The sequence below is a fragment of the Ambystoma mexicanum genome, chromosome 1q (assembly GCF_040938575.1).
Source record: "Ambystoma mexicanum isolate Mex_15411 chromosome 1q, UKY_AmexF1_1, whole genome shotgun sequence".
Lineage (NCBI taxonomy): Eukaryota > Metazoa > Chordata > Amphibia > Caudata > Ambystomatidae > Ambystoma > Ambystoma mexicanum.
In genome coordinates, this window is record NC_090922.1 from 1,398,586,704 (window position 1) to 1,398,612,915 (window position 26,212).

At 42.4% G+C, this 26,212-nt stretch overlaps 1 protein-coding gene and 1 long non-coding RNA gene across 2 annotated transcripts in view; both read left to right on the forward strand.

The window, feature by feature from the left end:
* The window catches only part of LOC138548244 (uncharacterized), a 319,494-nt gene extending 298,205 nt beyond the window's left edge, over positions 1 to 21,289 (forward strand). Inside the window, exon 3 of the long non-coding RNA XR_011292059.1 lies at positions 21,185 to 21,289. This is a non-coding gene — a long non-coding RNA (uncharacterized lncRNA). The remainder of the gene's footprint in view (positions 1 to 21,184) is intronic.
* A 101-nt stretch (positions 21,290 to 21,390) lies between these two features.
* On the forward strand, positions 21,391 to 21,825 carry TMEM275 (transmembrane protein 275). The gene has a single exon (XM_069642773.1). The coding sequence runs from the start codon at positions 21,391 to 21,393 to the stop codon at positions 21,823 to 21,825; it is 435 nt and encodes a 144-aa protein (XP_069498874.1).
* The last annotated feature ends 4,387 nt before the right edge of the window (positions 21,826 to 26,212 follow it).

A 26,212-nucleotide genomic window follows, 5' to 3' on the forward strand; every position in this document is an offset into this window, starting at 1 on the left:
TCTGATTCCTAAATCTCCATATAGTGAATTCTGCTAACATTAACACACGTTGACAAAGCCTACAGGCATTGACATCATATCCCCAGGTAGTCACACCCTATGCCATAGCTTGCCATCAAGTGCTCAGGAAATGAGATCATTGATCAGATACTGGCATGATGTGTTTGTATGCTCACTTGCTGTCTCAAGTATTGGCATCATGCTTCCATGCCTTTACCTTGTTGTGATGGTTGTGCTTCCTTAACTGCGTGTACCTCTAGTACATACACTTCAATGTATGTGCTCTGCCTCTCCACGTTCATGTCTCCTACCCCGCACTGATTCCTTACCTTCATGGGGGCCACCCCTCCATACCCTGTCTTTTTCTTTTGAAGGTGGTCTCCTGCTTCACCTGCATCACCTCCTCTGGCCTCACCCCAATCGCCTATTTTCAAGCTATCAGCTTCTACGCCCCTTCTATGTTTTGTTAGCCACATCGATGGAATGCACACCATTGCTTGATATTATTACATTAGAGAGAAACTTGTGTTTTTGCACATTATATAGTAGGTGTTATTATTACCCAAATCAGGAATCATGCCAAAATGTCGCCTCCAGAGTTCCAACTGCCTACAATTCTGACTTTTCTTTCGACCCCCCCTTTCACCACATATATTTCTGAGGGGGAAGGGGGTATGGGATATAATACAAGTATGGGGGCACTGCAGGGGCCTCTCCCTGCATATGTATGTGGTGTAAAGGGGCTTACAAAAAAAGTCAGCATTTTCGCCCCCCAGAATTCTGGGGGTCGCAGTAATCACATAGATCCCCCAAATCATTTTTACTAATGGTATTGACGATGGAAGGTTGATGGACTCTTCTGGAATTCGAACCTGTGACTGCAGATTTCACACAGATGTCATGGGTGAGTACTTACATCACTGTGCTATGTTGCTGGCTCAAGATCAAAACCCTACACACTTGTGATGTTACTATCCAATGTCCAGGAGGTACCCAGGCCATTGCCATGGCCATAAACAGTTAACATAGTAGTGGCATGCTCAGTTCTGCACTGTTAGCACAGCAGCCAACACTGCAGTAGTCCCAATAACAAATCAATGGCAGATTCCATTACGTTCAGTAAGAAAAGCCGTCCCTGGATCAATTATTCCCCCTTGGCATAGCAATGAAACATTCCATAATGCCCAACTAGTACAACACACAGCACACTAAGACAAGGTATTGTCATACCTCGTTAGCATTTTAATCTCATATTCATTTACATGTATTTTTTTTAATGGCATTTATTCGCCGTGCACAAAACCCTCAGGCATCTAGGCGCTAGTTACAGTAAGATCTTGATACATGAATATGCAGGTAATACATACCGGTAAAACCTCTCCTCATGTTACGTCAAGCTACATCAGGCATACATGCAAAGGACAGGTTTGGTACAGTTATACATACTGGTAAATCCTCTCCTCATGTTACAGGGAGCTACATCAGGCATGCATGCAAAGGACAGATTTGGTGCAGTTATACATACTGGTAAAGCCTCTCCTCATGTTACAGGGAGCTACATCAGGCATGCATGCAAAGGACAGGTTTGGTGCAGTTATACATACTGGTAAAGCCTCTCCTCATGTTACAGGGAGCTACATCAGGCAGCTACATCAGGCATGCATAAAAAGGACATGTTTGGTGCAGTTATGCATACTTGTAAAGCCTCTCCTCAGGTTACCGGGAGCTACATCAGGCATGCATGTAAAGGACAAGTTTGGTGAAGTTATGCATACTGGTGAAGCCTCTCCACATGTTACGGGGAGCTACATCAGGCATGCATGCAAAGGATAAGTCTGGTGCAGTTATGCATGCTGATAAAGCCTCTCCTCATGTTACGGGAAGCTACATCAGGCATGCATGCAAATGACAAATCTGGTGGAGTTATACATGCTGGCAAAGCCTCTCCTCATGTTAGGGGGAGCTACATCAGGCATGCATGCAAAGGACAAATCTGGTGGAGTTATACATGCTGGCAAAGCCTCTCATCATGTTAGGGGGAGCTACATCAGGCATGCATGCAAAGGACAAGTCTGGTGGAGTTATACACAGTGGTTAAGCCTCTCCTCATGTTGCGGGGAGCTACATCAGGCATGCATGCAAAGGACAAGTCTGGTGGAGTTATACACAGTGGTAAAGCCTCTCCTCATGTTAAGAGGAGCTACATCAGGCATGATGCTAAGGACAAGTTTAGTGGAGCTATACACAGTGGTGAAGCCTCTCCTCATGTCACGGCGAGCTACATCAGGCATGCATGCAAAGGACACGTTTGGTGCAGTTATACATACTGGTGAAGCCTCTCCTCATGTTACAGGGAGCTACATCAGGCATGCATACAAAGGACAGGTTTGCTGCAGTTATACATACTGGAAAAGCCTCTCCTCATGTTACAGGGAGCTACATCAGACATGCAAGCATATGTTAAGAGTACAGGTGTGCAGTGTATGCCCATTTAGTAATGTTTACCCAGTTAGCATAGTACGGCCACCTACCAATAATCAAAATGAACATAGTGAAGCCAGGCACCCTTAGTGTGCCCAGATAGTGTTCCTGGGTAGAGTCCACTGGTGGTTGGGGACTGTATGCTTATTTTACTTTTGTCAATGGGTGGTGATAGGGGCAGTTTCTGTGTATGTGTGTTTGTGTGTGTGTGGGTGCGTGTCTGTGTGAAAGTGTGTCTATCTGATGAGGTGTTTCTGTGTGGTGCTGATGTTATGTGTGTATGCACTGCAGTGCTGGGGTTGGTGTGTGTGTGCAGTGCAAGGGAATGTGTGTGTATGCAGTGCAGTGCTGGATGAGTACGTGTTGTCTATGTTTTAGTGTAGGGCAGTACTTTTGTGGGTCTATTGTGAAGTGCTAGTGGAGGTTTAAAATCAGTGTGTGTGTTTGTGCGTGCAGGTGTGAGAGAGGGAGAGAATGTTTGTATATGTGTATGTATTTAGCATCAATGTAGCTGAGAATCAGAGTGGGAATGCATCCATTACGTCGAAGCCCGGGTGCTAGAATGTGGGGAGACAGAAGGGGATGGAGGAGCTCTGGAGGAGAAGAAGTACATTTAAGTGGAGTGATCAGTGATTGGTGTGATGTTTCTTGAAGTTGTCCTTCCTGAAGTGAAGGATGGAGGGGGGCAATCTGATCTGAATTGGTAACTTTTTCCAGAGACAGGCTGATTAGCAAGAAAAGGCCTGTTTTCTAGTTTCCTATTTTTCCCTCTGGCTTTCTATTGCCTCGTGTCTGCAAAAATGGTGGCTTTTATTGGTGTAGTGGCCTCTCCCAGTGGTAAGTTTCTCAAACATGGATATTGGGGTTTTGTATGTTTTTTATTTATTTATTTTCCATTTACAAAGTGCACAAACTGCCCTTAGGCATCAAGGCGCTGTTACCGAATATTTATTTAGCAGAGCATTGAAACATAGGTACAATACATGGGTGCAAGAGTGGAGGTTAGGCAGCATACAATGCTCATGTTCCAGGGTTACTGGGGAACAGCGGAATAGGAGTGATTTACCTGAATAGTTTGGTTTTCACTGCCTTTCTGAAAGCCATGAGAGAGGTGTCTGTTCTGAGTTCGAGTGGAATTGAGATCCAGGATTTTGGCGCTAATACCTCGAAACTGGACCTCCCGGAGTTACACCTTTAGGTAGGGATTGTGTGTTGGTGTGAGTATATGCCACGTTTAGGTCTGAGTGTTTTGACTTGGTGTATTCGTTCGACTAGATAGGAGGGTACAGATTGAGATAGGCATCTGTGGGTGATTGTAAGTGTCTTGAACAGTATGCATTCGCTAATGGGGAGCCAGTGGGCCTCTTTTCTAGCCTGAGAGATGTGTTCTATCTTCTAGGAATATTGAGAGAAGCTCTAAGCCCATTGTTTTGTGGAACTTGTAATCTATTGATGTTTTTTGTGGAAGTGCCGAGTAGGAGGACATTACAATAGTCCAGTTTTGCGCCTATGGTAGCTCTGTCGATGTTGAGGCAGCTCTTGACTGAGAGGTGGGGTTTTACAGCATTAATCATTTTGGTTGTGATGCTGCTGAGGAGGAGAAATAGCTCACTTGTCTATCCATAGACAAAGTTGAGTCCAGAAAAACTCCCAGGGTTTTTACGGCAGCTGAGACTGTGACTACATTGTTCTCTATTTTGAAGCTGCAATAATTGCTGTCTAGTTTTTTTAGGGTCTCCTTGGGGCCAACCAGTAGGATTTCTGTTTTGTCCCCATTGAGACAGAGGCCATTTGCTGCCATCCAGGCCTGGATGATAGCGTTTGTGTTTTGTAAGTTTCTGAGGTCAAATTTATAGTCACAAGTAAGTGGGAGAAGAATTTGTGTATCGTCAGCATAATTTGTGAACGTTATGCCGAAATCTTCTAGGCCATTGAATAGTGGTAAGGTGAAGAGGTTGTGAAGTGTTGCGGAGGTGCATGAGCCTTGTCGGACTCCACACCCAATGAGGGAAGGAGTGGCTGATGCCTGGTCTGAGAATACCTTCATGGATCTGCCCTCCTGGAAGGATGTTATCCCGGTTGCGGCCTCATGAGAGAAGTGTGCAGAGTCAGTGAGGTGTTTCCCTGGGATCTTGTGGTCAACTAAGTCCAACGCTGCCAACAAGCTGAGGAGCAGAGTGCTGATTTGCCCTTGTCCATTTTTTCAAGTAGTTGATTTTTTAAGTCGTGCAGGGCTGACTCAGTGCCATGCCTAGGACGAAAAACCAGATTGCCTCTTTCCCAAAATGTTGTGCAATTCAAAGTAGGACTGGATCTGCAGACATGCAGCCTTGTCAAGAATTTTCAACAGGATGGCACAGTGGTGATGGGCCTGTAGTTGTTTGGGGAGTCAGGGTCCAATGTTGGCTTTTTTAGAAATGGCTGGACCCAAGCTTCTTTGATGGAGGAAGGTACCGAGCCAGATGCGAATGATGCATTAATAAAGGCTGTAATGATGGAGGCTAGCACTACAGCACAGTCTTTGATTACGCTTGCAAGGCAGAGGTCACCTTTGCATAGCAATGGTTTTATATGCTTCATGATTGATATGACTTCAGGAATAGTTACATATCTGAAGGTAAAATGTGGCAAGGGTTTAGAGTCAGGATCGATGGAGGATGGGGTTCAGAGGCGTTATGTGTTGGGGGAGTAGCCTTCAGTATGTTGTTGAAATTTTTTTAGATTTTTCCTTGGAGTAGGTTGATTTTGGCCAACATAGCATGTTGGATGTCATTACACCATTTCTCATCCTTTACTGTTTGATGTGTGGATGGCGGGGAGGACCAGTTCATTAAAGATGGCAAAGAGTTCCTTGGATTGGGATTTAGCTTTGTCAATTCTGATGTTGAAAGTAGCTGCTTTTGCTGTGGCAATGGTGTTTTTGTATTGTTTGGTAATGTGTCATGTGTGGAGGCGGAAAGGCAGTATTGCCATTTATTCAGGGCTTGCCGTTTGAGTGTTTTTAGGTCGAGAAGGTCTTGGTTATACCAGCAGTTGGCATGTTTGATATGTGTGTGACAATTTGTCTGCATTGTACGTGGTGCAGGCATGCTTGAAGGGGTAGCCAGTGCAGGTCCCTGAAAGAGGCTACATTTTCTCAGTTCTTTAACAACTTTGAAGGCAAGGAGGCATCTGGGAGGGCTGAGAGTAGGATATTCCTTCCGTCCAGATGGAAAAAGTCTAGGACTTGGACAACAGTTATGATATTTGTGGCAGGGATGAATGGCATGGCTATATAGGAGACATTGAGCTGGATCCATGTTCTTTGGTTCTTCTTGGAATTTGATGTTTTGGAGGTGATGTCATAGTTAAGGATGAAGCTGAAAGATTTTGCATTGGAGAAGAGCTGAGGCTTGAATCCATCAAGATCGATTTCCTTCTGTCAATTCCTGACTTGGAAAGTATGGTGTGGTTTCCCTAGGGGATCACATTCATACTTTGTTTGTTTCAGCTTCAGACAGGTGATTCACATCCAGGCGTGGATGAAGGACAGGCAGTGCTTAAGTTGATGGATATCATTGATGCAATTGACATTTAGGTAAAGATGTGTGCGACTTGTATATTGTTGTATTTTTCCATTTGTGTTCATGAGACATTTCCCCAGATTTACCATTTAGAGGTTGAAGAAGACAGGGCAGTATGGATCATTGTGGCACTTAACTACAAAGTGTTGATAGGATTTTAAATTTGACTGGAGAGGAAGGTGTGAATGGATTTTTACGCTTTTGTAAAGTATTGCTAATGTGTGTAGTTCTGGTTCTGGTGTGCAGATATGTGTATATATGTGCATATACGTGCACTGTAGGTGGAAATGTGCTGTGTGTTTGTAGTACTGAATGATGTTTATATATGCAGTGTGGATGATGGACCAGGAGGAGGTGTATTGTGGATTCCCAGAAGAACCCAATGTGGTGCCCCACTAAGGCTGGGGAACTCACAGGAACACACACATCCTTCATAGCTATACAGAACCATATGATCACAGGTTCTGGGGGATAGACACAAGACCATTCACAACCCCACCACTAATAATGATATTTAGATACCACAAAAAAATAGTTAAAGGGGCATTAACCCCACTGTCAGCAGATATGCAATGGTCTAAAGGGGATAGTCACAGGAATGTCCTCCTTCTAGACACCCAATAGATATACAAGACCAAGAAAGGTGATAGACAGATGTGAATTCATAACTCCACCACCCTTACTCATGCTAGGGACCAACAAGAAGAAACATGGGTGGCAAAACCCCTTAAGCAAACTCCTTCCCATGCTGACATACTAGGAGAGATATTGATGTCCCCTCTGGAGACTCACACATGCAGCATGGAAAATAGAGCCTCTCTCTTTATGAGAATAATGATTCCAGTCAAGGGCCCCCATAGAATGAAGACATACATACTCTTCCTATTATAATGGCTGGGGGAACCATTAGATTTTGTGGGACACACTCACAAGGTTCTTGAATGTCCTGTGGGTATAGAGTTTCACCTGAACAATGAAGACATAGTTTGAATACATTGTTCAAGTGAGGAAATATGCACACCTTATTCTCCCATCTTAAATGCCAACAAACAGCTTTTGTGACTTACCTGAGGAGTGCATTACCCCCAGATAGTCACAGTCACAAAATGGAGAGACTAAAATGGACACATGGAAGTGCAGCAAGGATCTAAGGGAGAGGGAAGGAGACCATGCCCATGTACATATCATCACTAAATTCCAGAATGACAGCAGGGCCTTATGTTATTTCAGGTCATCCCCTCAAAAGAGAACACAACTCTCAATAAACTTGTGTCCTCAATGCCTACAAGCTGTTATGCTCACCTGGTCTTTGCGGAGGCGTTGGGGCACAGTTGTGGCCCTCCCTGAACTTGAATCACCCCCTTCAGGCTTCTCCCTCAGTAGAAAAGCTGTGAGCGGTGGTACGTGGTGATACTGCTCCTGCATGAAGATAAGATTGTGTGAGTGGGCCAGTCTGTGATTGTTGTACCTCTCAAACCCTTCACCCCAAAGTACGGTTTCTGTGAGCATACGCCGGCCCATAAAACTCACCTGTGAATTATGGAAGATAGGCTCTCCATCCTGCTACTTCTGGCAGGGGCGTGTCAAATGGGATTTAGTTCCTTCACTGATCCTTGATAAGGATTAGTCCAGTCCAGCTGCGACTATGCTTCTCCTTATGATTGGTAAGTCTTTCTTGAGCTCTTGTGATGCTGTTTGTTCTGTTTAATATCTTTATATGTTACTCCTATTTATGCCCGCAATAATGTCTCTCTTCTGTTTTCTTGCCTTAGATGGAAATGCTACCTCAATGCAGCTGTGAGACGCGAGACGCGGCCAGATGGAAGATGGATGCTACCACAATGTTCGACAGCAGGTAAGTGATGGTTTAAGGAAAAGTGCAAAGAATGGTGAAGCGCAACCTTAAACGGACTGCTTTTTTTGATGTCTAACCTTGTCTTCTGTTTATCCTTGCAGGCGCTGCTGTCGACGATGGAGCGTGTCGTGCTGCGTTGCCAAGATGAAGATTTCGGCTTTGCGGAATAGTGGAAAGATGAATACTTGGTTTGCCGAAGAGATGTACAGGTAAGAACAGCTTCCCCCAGTTGGTAAGTATGCTGGCAGGAAGCAGGATGTCCTGGAATCGGGATCTTAAAAGGTCAGTCTGACCTCAGGCGACGGTGAGCCTTACGCTGCTTGCAAGTGCAGAATAACGCAAAGCATCTGTCTTGAGGATCGGGGCAGCTTATATAGCTGAGAGCATGGGCACATACAAAGGCAATCCATTAGCAGCCACACACAAGAATGCACGTGGAGCTACTTAATGGATGGAATGTTCAAGGTTAATGCATCCTGCTTACTGGATGGAATGTTCAAGGTTAATGCATCTGAAGTGCTATGTCCATAATAAAAGCTTTTTGTGTTAAATGGATGTTCTTATTTACTTTTGTTCATGAGCATGGCGCCAGGACAGTGTCCCCCCAGGTCTTCTGTGCCCCTGACTTCATGACCATGACACAAGCACACTCTAAGGAGAGAAGAAACTCTGATATAAAAAGCAGCAAGTTCAGTGGAGAGGGTGAGAGAGAGTTGGAGAAAGGAATATGAAGGAGAGTGGCAAGAGTGAGTACTACAGAGAGGAAGGAGAAAGTGTTGCAGGTTGCAGGTAGAGTCTGAAGGAGGTTGGAGAAAGGATAATTGTCATCAGGGGAAGAATAGTTGTTAGAGAGTGGAGTAGTCAGGCCAACAAAAAGAGAGAGGAAGAGGAATTTTGCATCGGGATGGTAAGAGTTGGTGGGACCTGGATTAGGCAGAACATCTGAGAAAGAGGAAGAGTTGTGCAGAGGTTTGAGGAAGTACATCAAAGAGGATTCACGTTGAAGCTTCCATCAAGGAGAGTAGACGTTTTTGTATGGAGGAGGAGAGTTGTGAGTAGGCTGAAGGATAATTGATATCATCTAGAAAGCAAGAGTGCAGGGAGGTTGGAGGGGAAGAAACCTCAGAGAAACAACATACCAAGAGAGGGAGGGAAGGGAAGGGTTGAAAGTCACCTACCTGGTGGCAAAGAGAAACGTGTTAGGGGAGAAATACAAATACTATAATTGAGGAGGTGAGAGGAGAAGAGGTGCATCTAGAAAGAAAGAGCAGCAAGGTTCCAGTGTCATAGGTAAGTCCAGGGATGAATATAGAGTGATTGGGAGGACAAATCAGATGGTGCAATCTCACTTGGTATCAAGGAGCATGTCATAGGTGGAATGACAGAGAGGGTGCCCTGAGGACTGGGCCCTAGAGTAGCCTGCTGCAGAGCTGGTTCAGAATACCCTGAGCCAATCATGATATCTTAATTGATTAATTTACACAGCTGTACTTGGCCAGACCCACACAGATGTTTCCTACCCAGTTCTATCTATTTGTTTCATGGGACTTGATTATCTTCATTTATAATGAACAAGGCAAAAGTAAGAAAGCAAAGAGAAAGACACAACTGGAGATGAATCTAGTTGAGAACTCTGATGCTGTTAAATCATACAAATGTAGTTTGATAAGGTTTGACGGCTCACAGGCTCATAAATATTTACGTCTCATAATGCTGAGAATTTGCCATTTAATTTCCCTGAAAAATGCAATGGAAATACATTTTCAATAGATGTGCCAGTATCACTTCATGTGTAGGTGAACTAACACTGAATTAATTAATGTATGATTAATATTTAACAAAAGTGTAATAGTTGTTTAATAATTACTAACTAAGTAAAGAAAAGTTTCAAAACACTTTAGGGTGCAAAACTAATTACGGCGCTTACACATCATGATTGGATTCAGGGTCATTCTATACAGAATGAAAGATTCACTAGAGGTAAACAGGAAAGCCATTTGGTTGTGCTTATTACAAACTGTTATGAATCCCCATGATATCCTTTCACATGGTTTGTTAACTGTTGTTTATTTGACAGAAGTGGCATGGGTAGCCTGCTACACAGAGGCATGCACAATACACATAGAAAGGGGATTATTTGGATTCCCAACAGTTTGATCTCAATGCAGCCATGTGGAATGCCCTGCCTATAAACCTCACCTAATGTACACATTGGCAAAACAAAAATACATATCTGTGGTGCAAATTTAGATTTCTGTTTTACCACTACTTGTTTCTTAATATCTTGTTTGAAGCATAGTGCTTCAATGATGTTTGCTCTCACTATATCTAGTTTATCTTTTAATGACTATGGCATCACACGTCAAATGTGTTCAATATCTTTTGATGTATGTTCTGAAATGCGTGGCAATGAAGTTGGATGAATGGGTACAAGCTCTTTTTAATAAAGTTTATTTTTTCAATTTAAATTTTCCTGCAACATTTGTTCAAATTTAGGAACATTTTATCTGCTATATTTCTGGCACTAGGTGCAAAGGATAAACCCTTGATGAAAAGGTTTACCTTTTGCTCACTTATTGGTCTGAATGATATATTCAGAATCATTGTTTCATAATTCTTTGCAGTCGGCCTCCTTTCACCTGAGATCTTCTTTTCACCCCTTGATCTGTTTCTGTCTAATTGTTATTTTTTTTAACCATTTTTATTTTTCAATAGAGGCATAATCAATTACAGCATATAATTTAATTGTTATTTTTAATCTTGTAGAACCCTTCCATTTTCATCCTTGTGCTCTATGTTTTGCTTCTCCTGATGTCGTATAGGAATGTCTAAAAAAAGAAATTTCATATTTTATTTTAAAAGTAAGTTAGGTTCTAAGGCCCTTTTTGCAACTTTTTATTTCTGTTAGGTAATTCCCTTACATTTTTCTTCAGTTGTGTTTTTATCTATGTAGACAATCCTCTCTTCTTCACTTGTCATCCTGTGTCATTTCTCTTTGACTGTGAAATTCACGCGAGAACCAGCGTTACCGGAAGCCAAAGAGGTTGAAGAAATGTCACTGTCAGGAGAAGCCAAAATAGGAGTAACAACATTTTTTCCAATTCCCATGTAGGCTGACGATATACGATGGACCGGAAGTTCCTTACAGGAATGGGAGTCCGTGTTCCCAAGAGGGAACCCATTGAGGTCCCACTTGCCCAGAACCCTACAGAGGGTCTTGCCGAGCAGGAACAACTCCCTAGCATCAAAGGGGGTGACTCGCCTCTAGGGAGAAGGGACGAATAGCCCAGATTAGTCACACTAGCCATTGTTAAACTTCAAAGAGCTCCTGAAGGTGGTGAAACACCTGTTTTATTTCTTCAATGTACCTATTAATTGTGTTTCATATTTTCTTTTTACACAACTGTGGTCGTCAGAATTGAGTATTTAATGCACTTAATTAATATAATATTTTATTTACATCTTCTAACATTGAACTTTTTTTTCATTTTAGCATTTGTCACACCATTACACTAGTTCAATCAAAGTAGGCAACAATCAGCACTTCATAATTTAGTCAGTACGTAACCACTTTGAAGTCTTCAAAATTGTTTTCTTTCTTGACATTAGTTTGACATGATATGGGGTGTTTATGGGCTTGGTGTTTGTACTGCAGACCTCAAGACATGGCTAATCAGGGTATGCATGGCTGTTCTTTCAACTGAACTCTTCCAGGTAGACAGCAACGTGGGGATGATGGCATCAACGTCTACCGAGCCAGTGCTGTGCCATCAAAACCAAATGCTACAATTATATGGGCATCCCCTAAGACTCATAATGATCCTTCATGTAAGAATATGAATTTACAAGGTTCTTAGCTGAGTATGGACTCGCGCATGATCCTGTCAGAACTTGTTCGGCAAAGTATAACATATAGTCAGAACTGTTTCTGTATCTTGGGAGGATAGCTTAGGGGCAACGTGCTGGCCTTGGAAGCAAGACGACATGGAGCAACACAGGTTCGGTCCCGTATTAAGCTCGTTATAAATATCATATCATCATTACTCTAAATAAAATGCTATCAATTTCTCTGTTGAACTAAGAGTATCAAGAACCTGTTCTTTGTATCCATCCATGGGAGAATATCCGACCACTCCCACTTGCCTCGGTGCGAGGACTTCCATCGATGGTGCTATTTGAACATAGGGCCCCAATAACAATGCCCTCTCATATTTGATGGCTACCCACCAAATTGATGACAAAACACAGGAGTGGCGAGTACATTCCAAACAGCAAGAACGCACCAGTGAACAGGGCAAACAATAATCAATCCCTGCAGTCAAATGGTTTTGTTCAAGATTTGGTGGCTCACTAGCAAACTGAGCTTATCATTCTAACCAAGCGGGCGCTGGAGGTTGTATTTCTGACGTCATTGTGATCATGGCAGAGATGAAGTATTAGAGGTTCAGAGAACTGGATGTCACTGCAATGAAGTGAACTTGGAGAAAGACAGATGATCACTTTTGGAATTCCAGACAGCTGTGGGGAAACCACCCAGAGCGACAGAGACATGTCTTGCGAAATGTATTGAAGAGGTGAGATTAATGATGGAGATGGTGTTATCACATCTGATATGTGAAATCGACCTGGAACCCGGTATGAACTCCTCAGGGAAATACATATTTTTATGTGGTGACCAAGAGAGAGAAAATGTGGCTGACGAATGATGAACACACTTGACGTGACACCAGTGATCGAAGGGAGTGGGAACAATTTACCATTCCTCTACTTTTTACAACCATATTCACCATTCTATATAGAGGATTTGTCCATTCAAGTTCCTGTGCAAGTTTAAAGTTCTGATAGGAGCCTTAGTTACCAGTTACTTAGACTTTTGCAATGCCCCAACTGCAACACCTTGTCACATGTTGCACTATGGTTCCGCCTACCCTCTCCCTTGCCGAGACCACAGTTCCACTACGTTTTCGTTACACTTCTACCACTGCTTGACACCAGAAGTGTCATCCGGGTATTGGCCCCATTACAAGCCTGGCGGTAACCCTGCCAGTGCTAAGGGCAGGTTGCCGGAGGACTTGCAACATTTACCCGCACTTTTCTTACAGGCAACACTGGGGGATTACAACCTCCGCGTGTCAGGAAGTCAGGCACTGGAAAATTGTAAATCCCCATTCCCATTTGAGTCCCATAGGACTCAATGGGAATGGGGACCACAGAAGCTCTGCCGGCAGATGCCGTTCCACCTGCCAGGTCTCACGCTGACTGGTCTGGTAACCACGGTGCCGGTAGGCTTAACGGCACAATTGTTACCGGACCGGCACAGTCATAATGAGGCTTACTGTGCCTGTGCCATGTTATGTGACATAGACAGCAAGCAGCTTCACATTACTAATCAAACTGGACTGTACCCAGTACTCAGTTGGTAGATCGACAAGACCATCTGATACAGTGCGGTTAATTTCCACACTCTTGTCACTACTTTGCTGCATGTCAGCCCTACTGTTATTTTCCCAATGCCCTATTTAAGGACAGTGTATTCTTTTTATTTTGAGCTGTGTGCATTGCTTCATGCGTTCCTGCAGGGTTAAAGCGTTAATGCCTGCAGATATTCTAAAAAGGGAGTCAGCATTCTCTAAAGGAGAAGTAAGTTCACTGTTTAGTGTGAGTGACTGAACCCAGGTGCCATGGGAATCTGAGATAAACAGCATTGAGCGTGTACCATCGACCCCACTTCTACCGGTCTAGTAACCTTCTCTGAGTAACTTAACCCAGGTGCCATGGGAATCATAGATAAACAGCACTGAGCGTGTACCACCAACTATCCCACTTCTACCGGTCCAGTAACCTTCTCTAAGTGACTAAACCCAGGAGCCATGGGAATCTGAGATAAACAGCATTGAGCGTGTACCCTCTCTCCCACTTCTACCGTTCCAGTAACCTTCTCTGAGTGACTGATCCCAGGTGCCATGGGAATCTGAGATAAACAGCATTGAGAGTGTACCATCTGTCCCACTTCTACCGGTCCAGTAACCTTCTCTGAGTGACTGAACCCAGGTGCCTTGGGAATCTGAGATAAACAGCAGTGAGCGTGTACCATCTCTCCCACTTCTACCGGTCCAGTAACCTTCTCTGAGTGACTGAACCCAGGTGCCATGGGAATCTGATATAAACAGCATTGAGTGTGTACCATCGCTCCCACTTCTACCGGTCCAGTATCCTTCTCTGAGTGACTGAAACCACGTGCCATGGGAATCTGAGATAAACAGCATTGAGCGTGTACCATCTCTCCCACTTCTACCGGTCCAGTAACCTTCTCAGAGTGACTTAACCCAGGCGCCATGGGATTCTGAGATAAACAGCATTGAGCGTGAACCATCGCTCCCACTTCTACGGGTCCAGTAACCTTCTCTGAGTGACTGAACCCAGGCGCCATGGGAATCTGAGATACACAGCATTGAGCGTGTACCATCTCTCCCACTTCTACCCGTCCAGTAACCTTCTCTGAGTGACTGAACCCAGGCGCCATGGGAATCTGAGATAAACAGCATTGAGCGTGTACCATCTCTCCCACTTCTACCGGTTCAGTAACCTTCTCTGAGTGACTAAACCCAGGCACCATGGGAAGCTGAGATAAACAGAATTGAGCGTGTACCACCATCTCTCCCTCTTCTACCGGTCCAGTAACCTTCTCTGAGTGACTGAACCCAGGTGCCATGGGATCCTGGAATAAACTGCATTGAGCGTGTACCATCTCTCCCACTTCTACCGGTCCAGTAACCTTCTCTGATCAAATCTATGTGGGAGTTAATGAAATTATTATTCAGTAAAATATGCTACGGGTCTACTCAGTTTGCTCTCCACCTACTATTAAGGCAATACGATCCTGCACACTCTTGGTTTCATTTGAATTAAGCTACTTACATTGGACATCTCTTATTTTGGTCCTCAGGAAATTTAGCAGAGCTCCTCTTTTAGGAAAGCACAGGTATCTGGTTAGGCACTTCAGTCAAAGATAGCCACCAGCATCCTTACCTTATTAGGGTCTTCTTAATCGTAGGGCGCAGTGAGCGCCATTATTTCCCAATTGCTGTCTTCCCAGGCAACGTTGCTCTTGCAGCAATTATTTAGTCCTTTTCAATCAATTATAAGGCAATTCTCTCGCAGATGATTCAGGCAGCTGTCCTGGCAAAGTTAAATTCTGCTACCTTCTCTCAGTATTTCACCCAGATCATTTTTAGGCAAGTCTCTCCCCTCTGCCTTGAACAGCCACTTTCTAACCCCTACGTTCCACCCCCAAAATATTGAGATCAGGAGGTGCCAACTTATTAGCCATGAATTTTCATTGGACCTCTTATTGTCCATTCCTCCCCAAGGTTCATCCTCTCTTTGCCGATAGGCCCTCGGAGCTCTATGGTTGAAATGATGGGATCCACCCACCAGTATGAACATTTACACTTATCAGATTTTTCACCCAAAAAGTCACTACATAACAAAACCTTTCAATTTACATATAAACATCACAATAGATATATATAAAACACATTCACAGAAACACTTTGTCAAAGGGACGTTATGGGTACAAGCTAAGCAACCATAACTCGCGCCACAACCGTGCACTGCTAAGACTAACACCAGGACATCACAAATGTCATTGATGTCATCACTGTTGACATCACATATCTGGGCCACTTGTTTTTGTTCACTTACATATCCAAAGCAGGTGCTTTTGTTCACTGACAGTGAAAATGTGAAAATTGAAAAGGTGCTATATATCTAGACATTAACCTTCTTGTACGTTCTTAAAGTACTTTCCTTATGGTTTGGTCTCAGCTCATGATGTACATATATGGGGCAATAAGCAGGCCTCATGCACACAATTAATATGTATGCATGATGATGAACTTTAATATTATTGACATTTTAGTGTGATGTTGTTTCTTTCTTCCTTACTTTAGTTTTCCTATATGTGCCTGTAGTAAGTCTTGAATTATTAGCTATTTATTCCATGTTTATCATTACACCAAACTCTGATAAGGTAGCATTCATTATTTTACTATTCAAAATTATCAGATTAAACATATTGTACTTCTGTGGTACATGCTGCAGCCACTGCCTATCTGTGTGCATGATTAGGTTCCTTATTTTGTGCCCACTGTACATGCACAAAAATTATATAAAGTGTTTGTGTACTTACATTTGGACAAATAAAAAACAACACACATATGCAAAAGCATGCTTTCAGGTCCTTGCTGATGCTCCTCGCGCAGGTTTGTTGTAATCCAGTCCAGCACTTCAGGCTGAAGCAGCATGCAGAATATTTTTTCTCATTCAAATCTAGGGCTTCGCCAATGGAGCATGCCCCAATAAGCAAATTAGAGCACATTTGGCCAGGCTCAGGGCGTGGCCCAATGCCCAGACACCAAAGTTATATCACAATTGTTTGTACTTACATTTTGACACTTTAGAAAAAATAAAATACAGGACAGATTTGCAAAACCATGCTTCAAGGTCCTTGCTGATGCTCCTTGCGAATGTTTGCTTCAATCCTGGCCAGCACTTCAGGCTGCAGCCATAAGCAGAATTTCTTTCCCATTCAAACCTATCCTGATTTCGAAAAATGTTACCACATAGCCAGTCACTGGTGGCTATGCTCACTTTAAGCCAATTGCCGGTCCCTCATGGTCATGGGCAGTAGCCAGATTGCACATCTGGCTACTGCCCATAGCCACATGAATATTTCAGTCACCAAATTGATATCACTATTTTTTATACCTACATTATGACACTTTTCAAAAAATAAAACATAGACACATTTGCAAAACCATGCTTTTGGGTCTTTGCCAATGCTCCTTGCATGAGTTTGCTGCAAATCCATCCATGTTTTATGTTTTTGAAAGTGTCAAAATGTACATACAAACAAATATTCAATGTAACTTAGCCCCTGGTGGACACCATCCATTCAGACGTTGCACAAACATTTAACGTTCAGTCTATAATCATTCTGAAAGGTTTTTTGTAGATTCACCAAACGTCAATAGAGTTATAAGGCATTTAAAAATGTTGAGACTTCCCTCTAATTTTCCCACTCTTGATAAAATCCCACATTCAAATCTTGGTCTAAAATCGTTTTGCAAATTTGTGTGGAGAGTTGTTAAACTGCACCAAATTTATAAGCCTTTCAAATATTTTGAGACTCTAACTCTAATTTTGCCCTATCTTGGCGAAACATCACCACACTTTGTATAACCATTCAGACAGAGTCAGATCTAAAATGATATTGCATAATTGCATGCAGTTTCATTGAGTGACGCCATCCAAAAACTGCTTTTTACCAACCCTGTAATGCAGAAATTTGCATGGATGTCCACGAACATCTGAGATGATTGCGGGAATCACATAGGTGTCTCCGGACATCTCAGATGTTTAAGGAGTTTGTATAAGAAAAAGCACCAGATTTTTGGCTTTTTATGGCCATAACTCATCCCATCCTCCTTAGCCCTCATCTCCCCAGAGAAAGTTTCATTAGATTGACAAGTGCAGTGTTGTGTTTTTCAATATGTTTCTACTGTGATTTCCACAGGAAAAGGGTGCTGTTCACGAATCCAACATTGCGTCCGTTTCAAATGTTTTGACTCACCTCATGTTTTTAATTGACCAATCAGTGAGCACTTATGATGGTCCAGAGGTGTCCACGGACCCCGAATCAGGAAATGAGTTCGAAGACTGGATCCAGATATCAGTAATATTTTTGTACCTGCTTTTTGGCCATTAAAAAAAACGACTGGATGAATTTACACCACACTTTCAAAAGCACTGTTCGGGACCAGGTCACCGCTCCTGGTGTAAATTGAGGTAAACATTCAACCAGCGGTTTGGGCTGTTGGTGCGAGCAACATTTGGCCATTGCATCTATAAGGATTTTCACAAACTGTAGGACCCCCCTATAACTTTGCCCCTCTGGAAGTAACCGCACCAAACTTTGCAAAATTATTCTGAAGGGTCAGAGGTGCAAACTCTGGTGAGGATTCGTCAAGGGAGGGGAAAGTTATAAGCCACCCAAAAGTGCTCTTTCCATGAGTTGAGCAACTTAACCATAGCTACAGGGCTGCTACCGCAGGTCATATAATATATAGATATATTTAACTTTTTATATCTATATGTATGTGTTCCCATAATCACAGCCAAATTATCAAGATGATTCCTGTGTCATCAAGAGGTTGCACATGTGAACAGCAATTTGTCTCACTTTATACAACAATTATAATAGTTATGAACATGAGGTTTTCCACAAAGATATCTAATTTAATCAGCCCACAGCTCCCCCACTTCAACTTCCTTACATTTTTTGGGAAAGCTAGAAACACATTTTTGATTGTTACAGGGTTTCCCAAAATGGAAATTAGATACAAATGACATCACCAGGACAGGCTCACAATTAGCTTTAGAATGACACCAGAATGGCCTTTGTGCAATTTATCATTGACGGGAAAAGACAAATTATGATAGTCCATATAAACTAATGGAATCTTCAAGATGTATTGAAATCTTCAACATGTATGCAGATTTTACCTTTCATTTCCCAGGTTTCCTAAGTTTCAGTTTTCTTGAAATACACCCTCAGGCTCTACGCATCCACTGTCTATTTACATTAGCTTGTAATTAAAGTAATTAACCAGTCCTGCCAGTCAGGATCTTTAGGAGGGATTCTTATCTTCCAGGCCACGTCTCACCTTGGAACTCATAACATCATGAGGCAGTTCTGTAATGTGTCATTTGGCATTAAACTCTTGGCAACACCACATTTCAAATTTAAACATTTGTATTTTTAATAGTTGCACCCATCCAGGGCGGGTTTAGTTGTTGATCTAGTCCCATAGCAACCCCACCATAAATGGCTTGGGCACGTGTTAACGCAGCCATGCTCTGGGCCTGAAAGCTTCAAAGCAATTGTCTTTCAGATGGACTGGCTGAACAGACTCTGTGATAAGGTGAATCTCACTTTAACATTAAGGGGGGATTAATTTTAACTATGACACACTACTTCTGTGCTTTGAATAATAGAAATATTTGCTTTCCATGGAAAATAATTATTTAATTTTTAGGGCTTGGTCATTCACATGCAAGGCCCTTTTGAATAAGTGTCTCTCCTTTGAATTGAACACAGTATTCTGTATGTGTGAGCTGAAGATGAAATGTTGCCTTTCTTCTTGTAATTAACAATGTGCATCTCAATTCTTTTCTGCAGTCTGGTTTAATTGGGTGCATATTCATTGCTTCAACAGCAGAAAACATGCACTCTGCATTTACTAGGCACCTTCCCTGTGTTAAAGTTTGAAGGCTGGCTTTTCATTCGGCCAGTGTGCCTTTCCATAATAAGAATACATTTCACATTAGAAGCCTAACCTGGCCTTTCTGTTCATTTTCCCTAGGCTGTAATTAAAATCCACAGAAATAGCACTGGGACTTACATATGTTGAGCTTGAATTTTAAAGTAATATGAAATAATACAGCGATTTAATAATATAACATGAATAATATGAAAATGTTGTATAATACTTCCTACACTAATCGAGCCTCCTCTATCCCTCTCTCTTTCTTTCTCTCTCTATCTCTTCCTCTCTCTTTCATTAGATTCTCTTTCTCTCAGTCTTTCTCTTTCTTTCTCAATATATCTCTTTGTCTCATATTCTTTCTATGTGGGTAAAGATTTGTTTTGTCCATTTGCATTGCTGGAGCCACCCCAGCCATTGCTGACAGCTGTACAACCGGAGAAAGAAAAATCAGTATTTTGGGGGGAGATGTGGCTTGGGAGGTTGAGCAAAGCACATTAGCAAAACGTAACTAACCATACAAATTATTTTATGAAAGCAGGATATCATTGTAAAAGGGACCGTTGGAAGGTTGCACTTGTCTGACTGAACAGAAAACATTATCAAAACCTAAAAAAAGTCTATAAATTAATTTCTTATAGAAGGCTTTTATTCCAAGATAGATGGTCTGCTAAACTCCTCTTGTACTCTTTTGATATACCCCTAGGAAAAAATGTAAGAAGGGCAGATAACATCAGTGATGGTTCCAGCTTCCTTTGCATAAAATCAAAGAGCATTGTGGGAAAATTGAAATGACCACAGATCTTTACATTTGACAAATATGTCTGAGATAAAAGAGTTGTATGCTTGCTTCACTGCATTCCGGATTTTATGGTCATTTCAGTTTTTTTTTAACATTCACCCTAACATTGCAATGCCTGTAATATCAGGCTTTGTCTCTCCAGTGGGCTTATTTCTATGCACTGAATTTTAGCCAGATCTCTGGGTAATGATGACGGTGCACATGCTCAGTTCCCTTGATGTGGGAAGAATCATTTTGCAATTTGGAACAATGCTAATCTTATGAAATGTTAACGTACGGTTCAGTGAGACTTCTAAGTTGTTTTATTATTAGGAAACATTTGCTAATGAATTTCATTGAATCGAGCAAGTGAAGGAGCTCATTAAGACTAAAAGCAATGCACAACTATAATCTGATCAAATATGTATGCAAAATATATGCACATAGGTGTGAAAAGAAAGAGAAAGAGTGTTCAAACAGTGGGCACCATTGCAATTAGGGGCTTTAAGTGGTGTAATATCTAGCTCCTAAAAGCCATGGTAATGAGACGCATGTGCCTAAATTCCCCTATGCAGCTACTGAATGATCTTTGTCCCAGACTGTCTCTGCACTGACCCTGCCCACTACCTGAGTGGGTGGGAAAACCAGTCATTCAGTAGAACCCATTTTCCTGGGATCATCTCACTCTTTCAACTATAGCCAGCAATGTTTGCACATGGAGGCAGAAAGCACAGTGTCGCAGTGCAGCCGCCTTAAATTAATTTCAAATCAGGCTAGAGTGCTCACAAAATTCCTTCAAAGCAGACGAGAGTGCTCCCAGTCCATCATCACTGCTTATTCTTTCAAGGCCGCACACTAAGACTCAAGGAGATGATACAGGCATACATTTGGTTCTATTAGCCTTTTTGATACTGAGAAAGTGGATTAAAGTGTTGCATTGCTTAGTTCCCATGCATGTCTGCAGTGTAGAAGATATTAAGGATAATTTTGGATTAAAGCACTATATAAACTTAATAAACATAAACATATTAAGGATAATTCCACAGGTACGGCTATAAGAACCTTATTTGAGTCAAATGCGTTAGGAACCTGTGTTGATGATTTTGAGTATATGTTTTTGACTCAATTATTTCAGCCAAATAATATTGTGCTTCTCTTTTTTGCTTTTATCCTGCAGGATTGCCAGCGGGACTGCAAGATAAGGAGTCATATAATGCATGCCTCTGATGCAGCCCGAGTCTGAATAGCTGCTGAGTGGAACCCGCAGCCACCATGTTCACTGAGAAAAGCAACTCATCTTTGTCCCACAAACCTGGACAGAAAAAAACACGCCCCCCAGGGCTCCCCTCCCCAGCTCTCTGCTGTGCCTGTGGTCTATGCATCATGCTAGCCGGCATCAACATCACCCTAGTGGGGGCGTTCGCATTTGGTACCTTCCTGCCCATGAACAACCCGCCGATCATCATTGGACCCATCTTACTTGTTGTGGCGTTCACCTTTTTTGGAGCCTGCTGCATTTGCAGCCGGAGGCCGCCCGCTCATGGAGCCCGGAAGTGCAAACCCGGCTCCAACATTGGCTTCATCAAACCGGGCAATGCTGCCTTTGAAATTGAGACCAGTGAACACACTGTGCAGGACACCACGGCTGTGCAGCTGAGCCCAACCAACTCCCCAGTGTCTTCACGAAAATCCACCCCAGTGCATGAAAGCAGCAAAGCATGCAAACTCTTCACAATGGAAGCCAATGGACCGGGAGCAAAGTACGCAGCAGGTGGAGAGACTATACAACTTAATTTACCCAGAGACCCAGTTACATAGCACTTTAGGATGCCAACTGAGTTTCCTTGATCATCTCGGCAAGAGCTGCAGTGGGAGTGCTGCAGTTACGCCAAGTCACAGCACTTACAGGCTGGAACATAGCCAATGCTTTAATTGAACTCTTAAATAAGAGAGGAAAAGGCAACAGGACCAACATGAAAGAAAAGCAAAGATGGCTGCTGATTGTTAAAAGACTGGGTTTGCAAGATATACATTCTAGGCACTTATTAAGGACCGATAGAGGCTTTTCTTTAGGTGAGATTTATAATCTGCCAGGCTTAAATTCTTATACAGTTAGTTTCATTCACGTATTCTTGTGTTTCTGTTGCTATGATTCTGTACTGTATTGCCTGCCTTAAAAATCTGAAACATGTTCATCACAATGTTTAGAAAATTGGTACTCCCTGAGCCATGTAGAATTCGGCCTGGATACCAATATTACCTGGATCACTAAACAGAGGACATGTGTGTGCTTCAAGCAGATGCATGTTACTATGCGAAAGAAATTGTTCAGGTACATTAAAGAATGAACGATTAACATCTGATAAGGCCTACAAAATGGGAACCATTTTCCTACCAGTGGTAGCAGTGCAGACACCTTATTGGATCTCCAAGGTCTCCAGTCTTCCCCACGCCACCCACCAGTCGACTGTGTTCACAATTCTTTATGGTGGTTGAGTACTCCAAGAACAACCCATGGGCTGTTCCATAGTTATCCGACCACGGCTGATGTACAGTCACTACCCTTGATGCCTTCAGCGGTTCTACTTGGAAATGGTGGCAAATCAATGACACTGGGCCTCATTACGACCCAGGCGTTAAGGGTTAACGCCGTCGTTAACCCTTAACGCCTATTCTGATTTTAACGGCTGCTTTTTGCAGCCGTTAAAATCCATGGCGCTAACCTGCCATGATGCTAATTACGCCACCGTAATTTACGGTGGCGTTATTAGCGCCTTCCCCACTCCCATTATGCCCTATGAGGCAAAAATGGGAATGGGGAAGGGAAAATGGGAAATGGGGATTTACCGCCCCACTCACCTTGGAATGGGGCGGTAAATCCGCCATCCACCATGGTGTAAACATAGTTTACACCATGGTGGTAAAGTTGGCGCAATTAGCGCCTGGGTCGTAATGACCCCAACTGTAAACTATCCTCGTCTGTTCACTGATTGGTCCTCTGGAGTTCCTGGTCCTCTTGAGTTTCTGTGTTTTCTTCTGAAGTGTTTTTGTGACAGTGACCACCACTTTCCGAGCCCCGTAGACCCCTTCTAGCGACCCTTCAACCCCTTCACTCCGTTATGAAGCACGTTGGATGCAAATGTTCCCTGTCACATTGCTTCATTTTTTTAGCATGTAATACGTTATCCTCATGGCTTTGCCATCTCATCTGATTTCACAACATGTGGTTCTCGCTCGCAAATGTACTGCAACGAACAGTGGTTTTGTATCAGTATTTTTTAGTATTTGCTTCCTCTCTGGTGATACCTTTAGTGAACGCAGCTTCCATCAAATAGCTCAAGAGCGCAAATTCTCCCATTCTTCGGTCCGCCATACCGGGGCCGATTCACAAAAAATACTATTTGGGGTGTAATCCTTCATCAGGGACGGGAGGATAGCTCTGTGGCAACGCGTGGGTCTTGGAAGCAATACCACGCTGAACAAACGCAAGTTTGAAACCCGGACCCACGCTTAAAAAAAAAGCGTGTTATAAATAACCTACCCTTCCTTCCACATTGAAACTAGCGCATAGATACCTACGGGTTATGTGCGCTGTAAATAAATGCAAAAATAAATAAATCAGGGTGTAGCTTGCTCGAGAAAATGATATTGACAAAGACATCATCTCTAATGTACTAGTGTCTAAAAATATATGTAAATATTTGTAGTCTGAAACAGAATATCTTGATATGTGGTAACTTACTCAATGCCAGACAGAAAAAAAGAAATTGCCAAAAACCTTTATCAACTTTCTTTCTGCTGCATACCCATAATTGCTCCACACATTTACATTCAGTTTCATTCCCTTTAACAGCACACATCCAACAATGGAGATGCCGGTGTAACTTGAGAGTGTTCACAAACATTTCTAAGACACCTTTGAAGTTTTGTGACTGCACAGGGTTTTATCGTGATGTGCTTTTTTAAATAATTCATTGCAATGATACTGCTTTTTTGTTCAGTTTATACAATTTTGTCTCTAGAACTATTTTAAGGAGGACTATTGCCTTGCACAGCCTGCATTCTTAATTGTTTCATGGTTTTTATGTGTGTTTTATAATTTGTTGTGTTGTTTTCTGTTAATGGAGAAATCTGAATTAAATGAAAAACTTGAATTTGACTACACCTAAAGTTATACGATTGTACTCAAGTAACATCTCCCTAGTCTGCCACCTTTTAGAAACAGCAAAACACACCAACAGATCGCTGAAAATTACCACTTCTCCGGGTTTGGAATAAGTCATCATCATGAGTACCAATTTCGGTTGGGTGATATTGTATGTAGTTATGTGCTCTGTAAAGCGCTTTGGCTTAAGGCGCTATACAAATAACACATCATTATCATTATCATCATCAAGTTTATTCGGATTTGCATCTAAGAAACAGTCCATAAAACCATTACAAAATTCATACAATTATGACACCATAAAAACCTAGCATCTAAAAACCACAACAAAAACAACAAACAGGAAAGATTACGATTTCAATTCATTGATCAATATATAAAAAAACTCATTGTCGGGGCGATATAAGTAATGCAAATGTAGATTATGCAACTGTGTGCAAAATACACAGAAATGTGCACCAACAGAAAAGTTGTACATTCTCTAATCACTCGTCATTAATTTTGTGAATCTGGAGATCCATAATAACGAGTATGTCACCGCCTTTTCCAGGAATAACATACACATACACTCGGAAAAAGCGTTTATGTATCAACGCTTTTGTCTCCAGCCAACTTCCAAGTATCCTGAACTAGGTTTTGCCCAAATATGCACATTTTTGTTTGTTAAGGATAGTGACGTGTTTGCATTTTTTTCACTGATGGAAAAAGCTTAATCCCACAGATATTGAAGCATAAAATGTTGCTCGGAATCTCATTTGTAGCAGTGTGCACATCAATATATTTGTTTTCACTTGACTATAGTAATTAATCTCAATTTTGAACAACAAAGTGATATTTTCAATTGTTATCTCAATGCAAGTAGGTACATCTAAATGGGACAACTGTGCTTACTAAGAGAAAGGTAAAAGATTTCCTCTCTTTATGACCGGAGGCTAATCATGATGCTCGGAACACAAGATTAGAATACAGCCCTCGTTCCCTACCTTAGAATACAGCCCACATTCCTGAGCATCCTGATTGGTCAGCACCCCCTCCCAAGGTGCTAATGGTGGTTAATGTCCATGTTCATAATAAGTGTGATCTTTTTCAACATCTAAGCAAAATAAATGATAAGGTAATCACAAAAACCAACAACCCAGAAAACTGGCCAACTAAAACAGAAAGAAAGCAGGGATAAGAGCGGGCCCGGGATGAAGGGAATTCATCTCGAAGGGAGTTAAACATCTTGATTTTGTTCCTGCCAAGTTGGGATTTCTGTCTGGAGTAAATCCTAGGGACTCCGAGCAGGGGTGTTGCTAGGTCTGGAAAAGACCCGGGACTACGCTCATGTCGGAACTGTCAGGACTGGGGGCTAGCTAGCATTTTGGTTGTAACTCCTGAGATTCTATCCGGGGCTACAACCAAAAGAACAGGGGCTATAGCCCCCCTCCAGCAACGCCTCTGACTCCGAGACTTACACTGCCATCTGCATCGACCTCTTACAGGTAAATGGCTTGAAAACTGCAATGAATTATGTCAGACCAGAGAATTTCAATTTCAGGAAAACTTTGACACAGCAAGTATATTCTTTAGACTCAGTCTCTCTCCAAATTAATATCCCAGTGGAAGCCTTCTTTTCTAACAACACTTTGACTTCAAGGCCATTCTATTTCAAAACACATTTTATTTCCAACACAAAAGTGGGGGATGTTCCCCACTAAAGCTCCTCAGCCTGGAGGCTCTGTGTCGCTCCATCGCCTCTATGTAACGGAGCAAATGTACAGCTTGAGGGTCAGTGATCTGTCTCCCGTCAGTGCATCTTAATAGTGGTAAAGTGGAAATAAATGCACAGGTATTTCGGCAAACCACGCAGTCCATGAAATCCTGCTCGTCATCATCCATGCAAGGCTACACATGCTCACTAAACAGCCTCATCACACCTTTTGCATAGGTATTACTGCTTCACCAGTGCCCCCATTCATATGCATCTTAACGTAGTTTAACAAGTTCAGTGCTCTTTCTGTGCTCACCCTGTAAATCCCAGCAGAACCGACTCAGCTC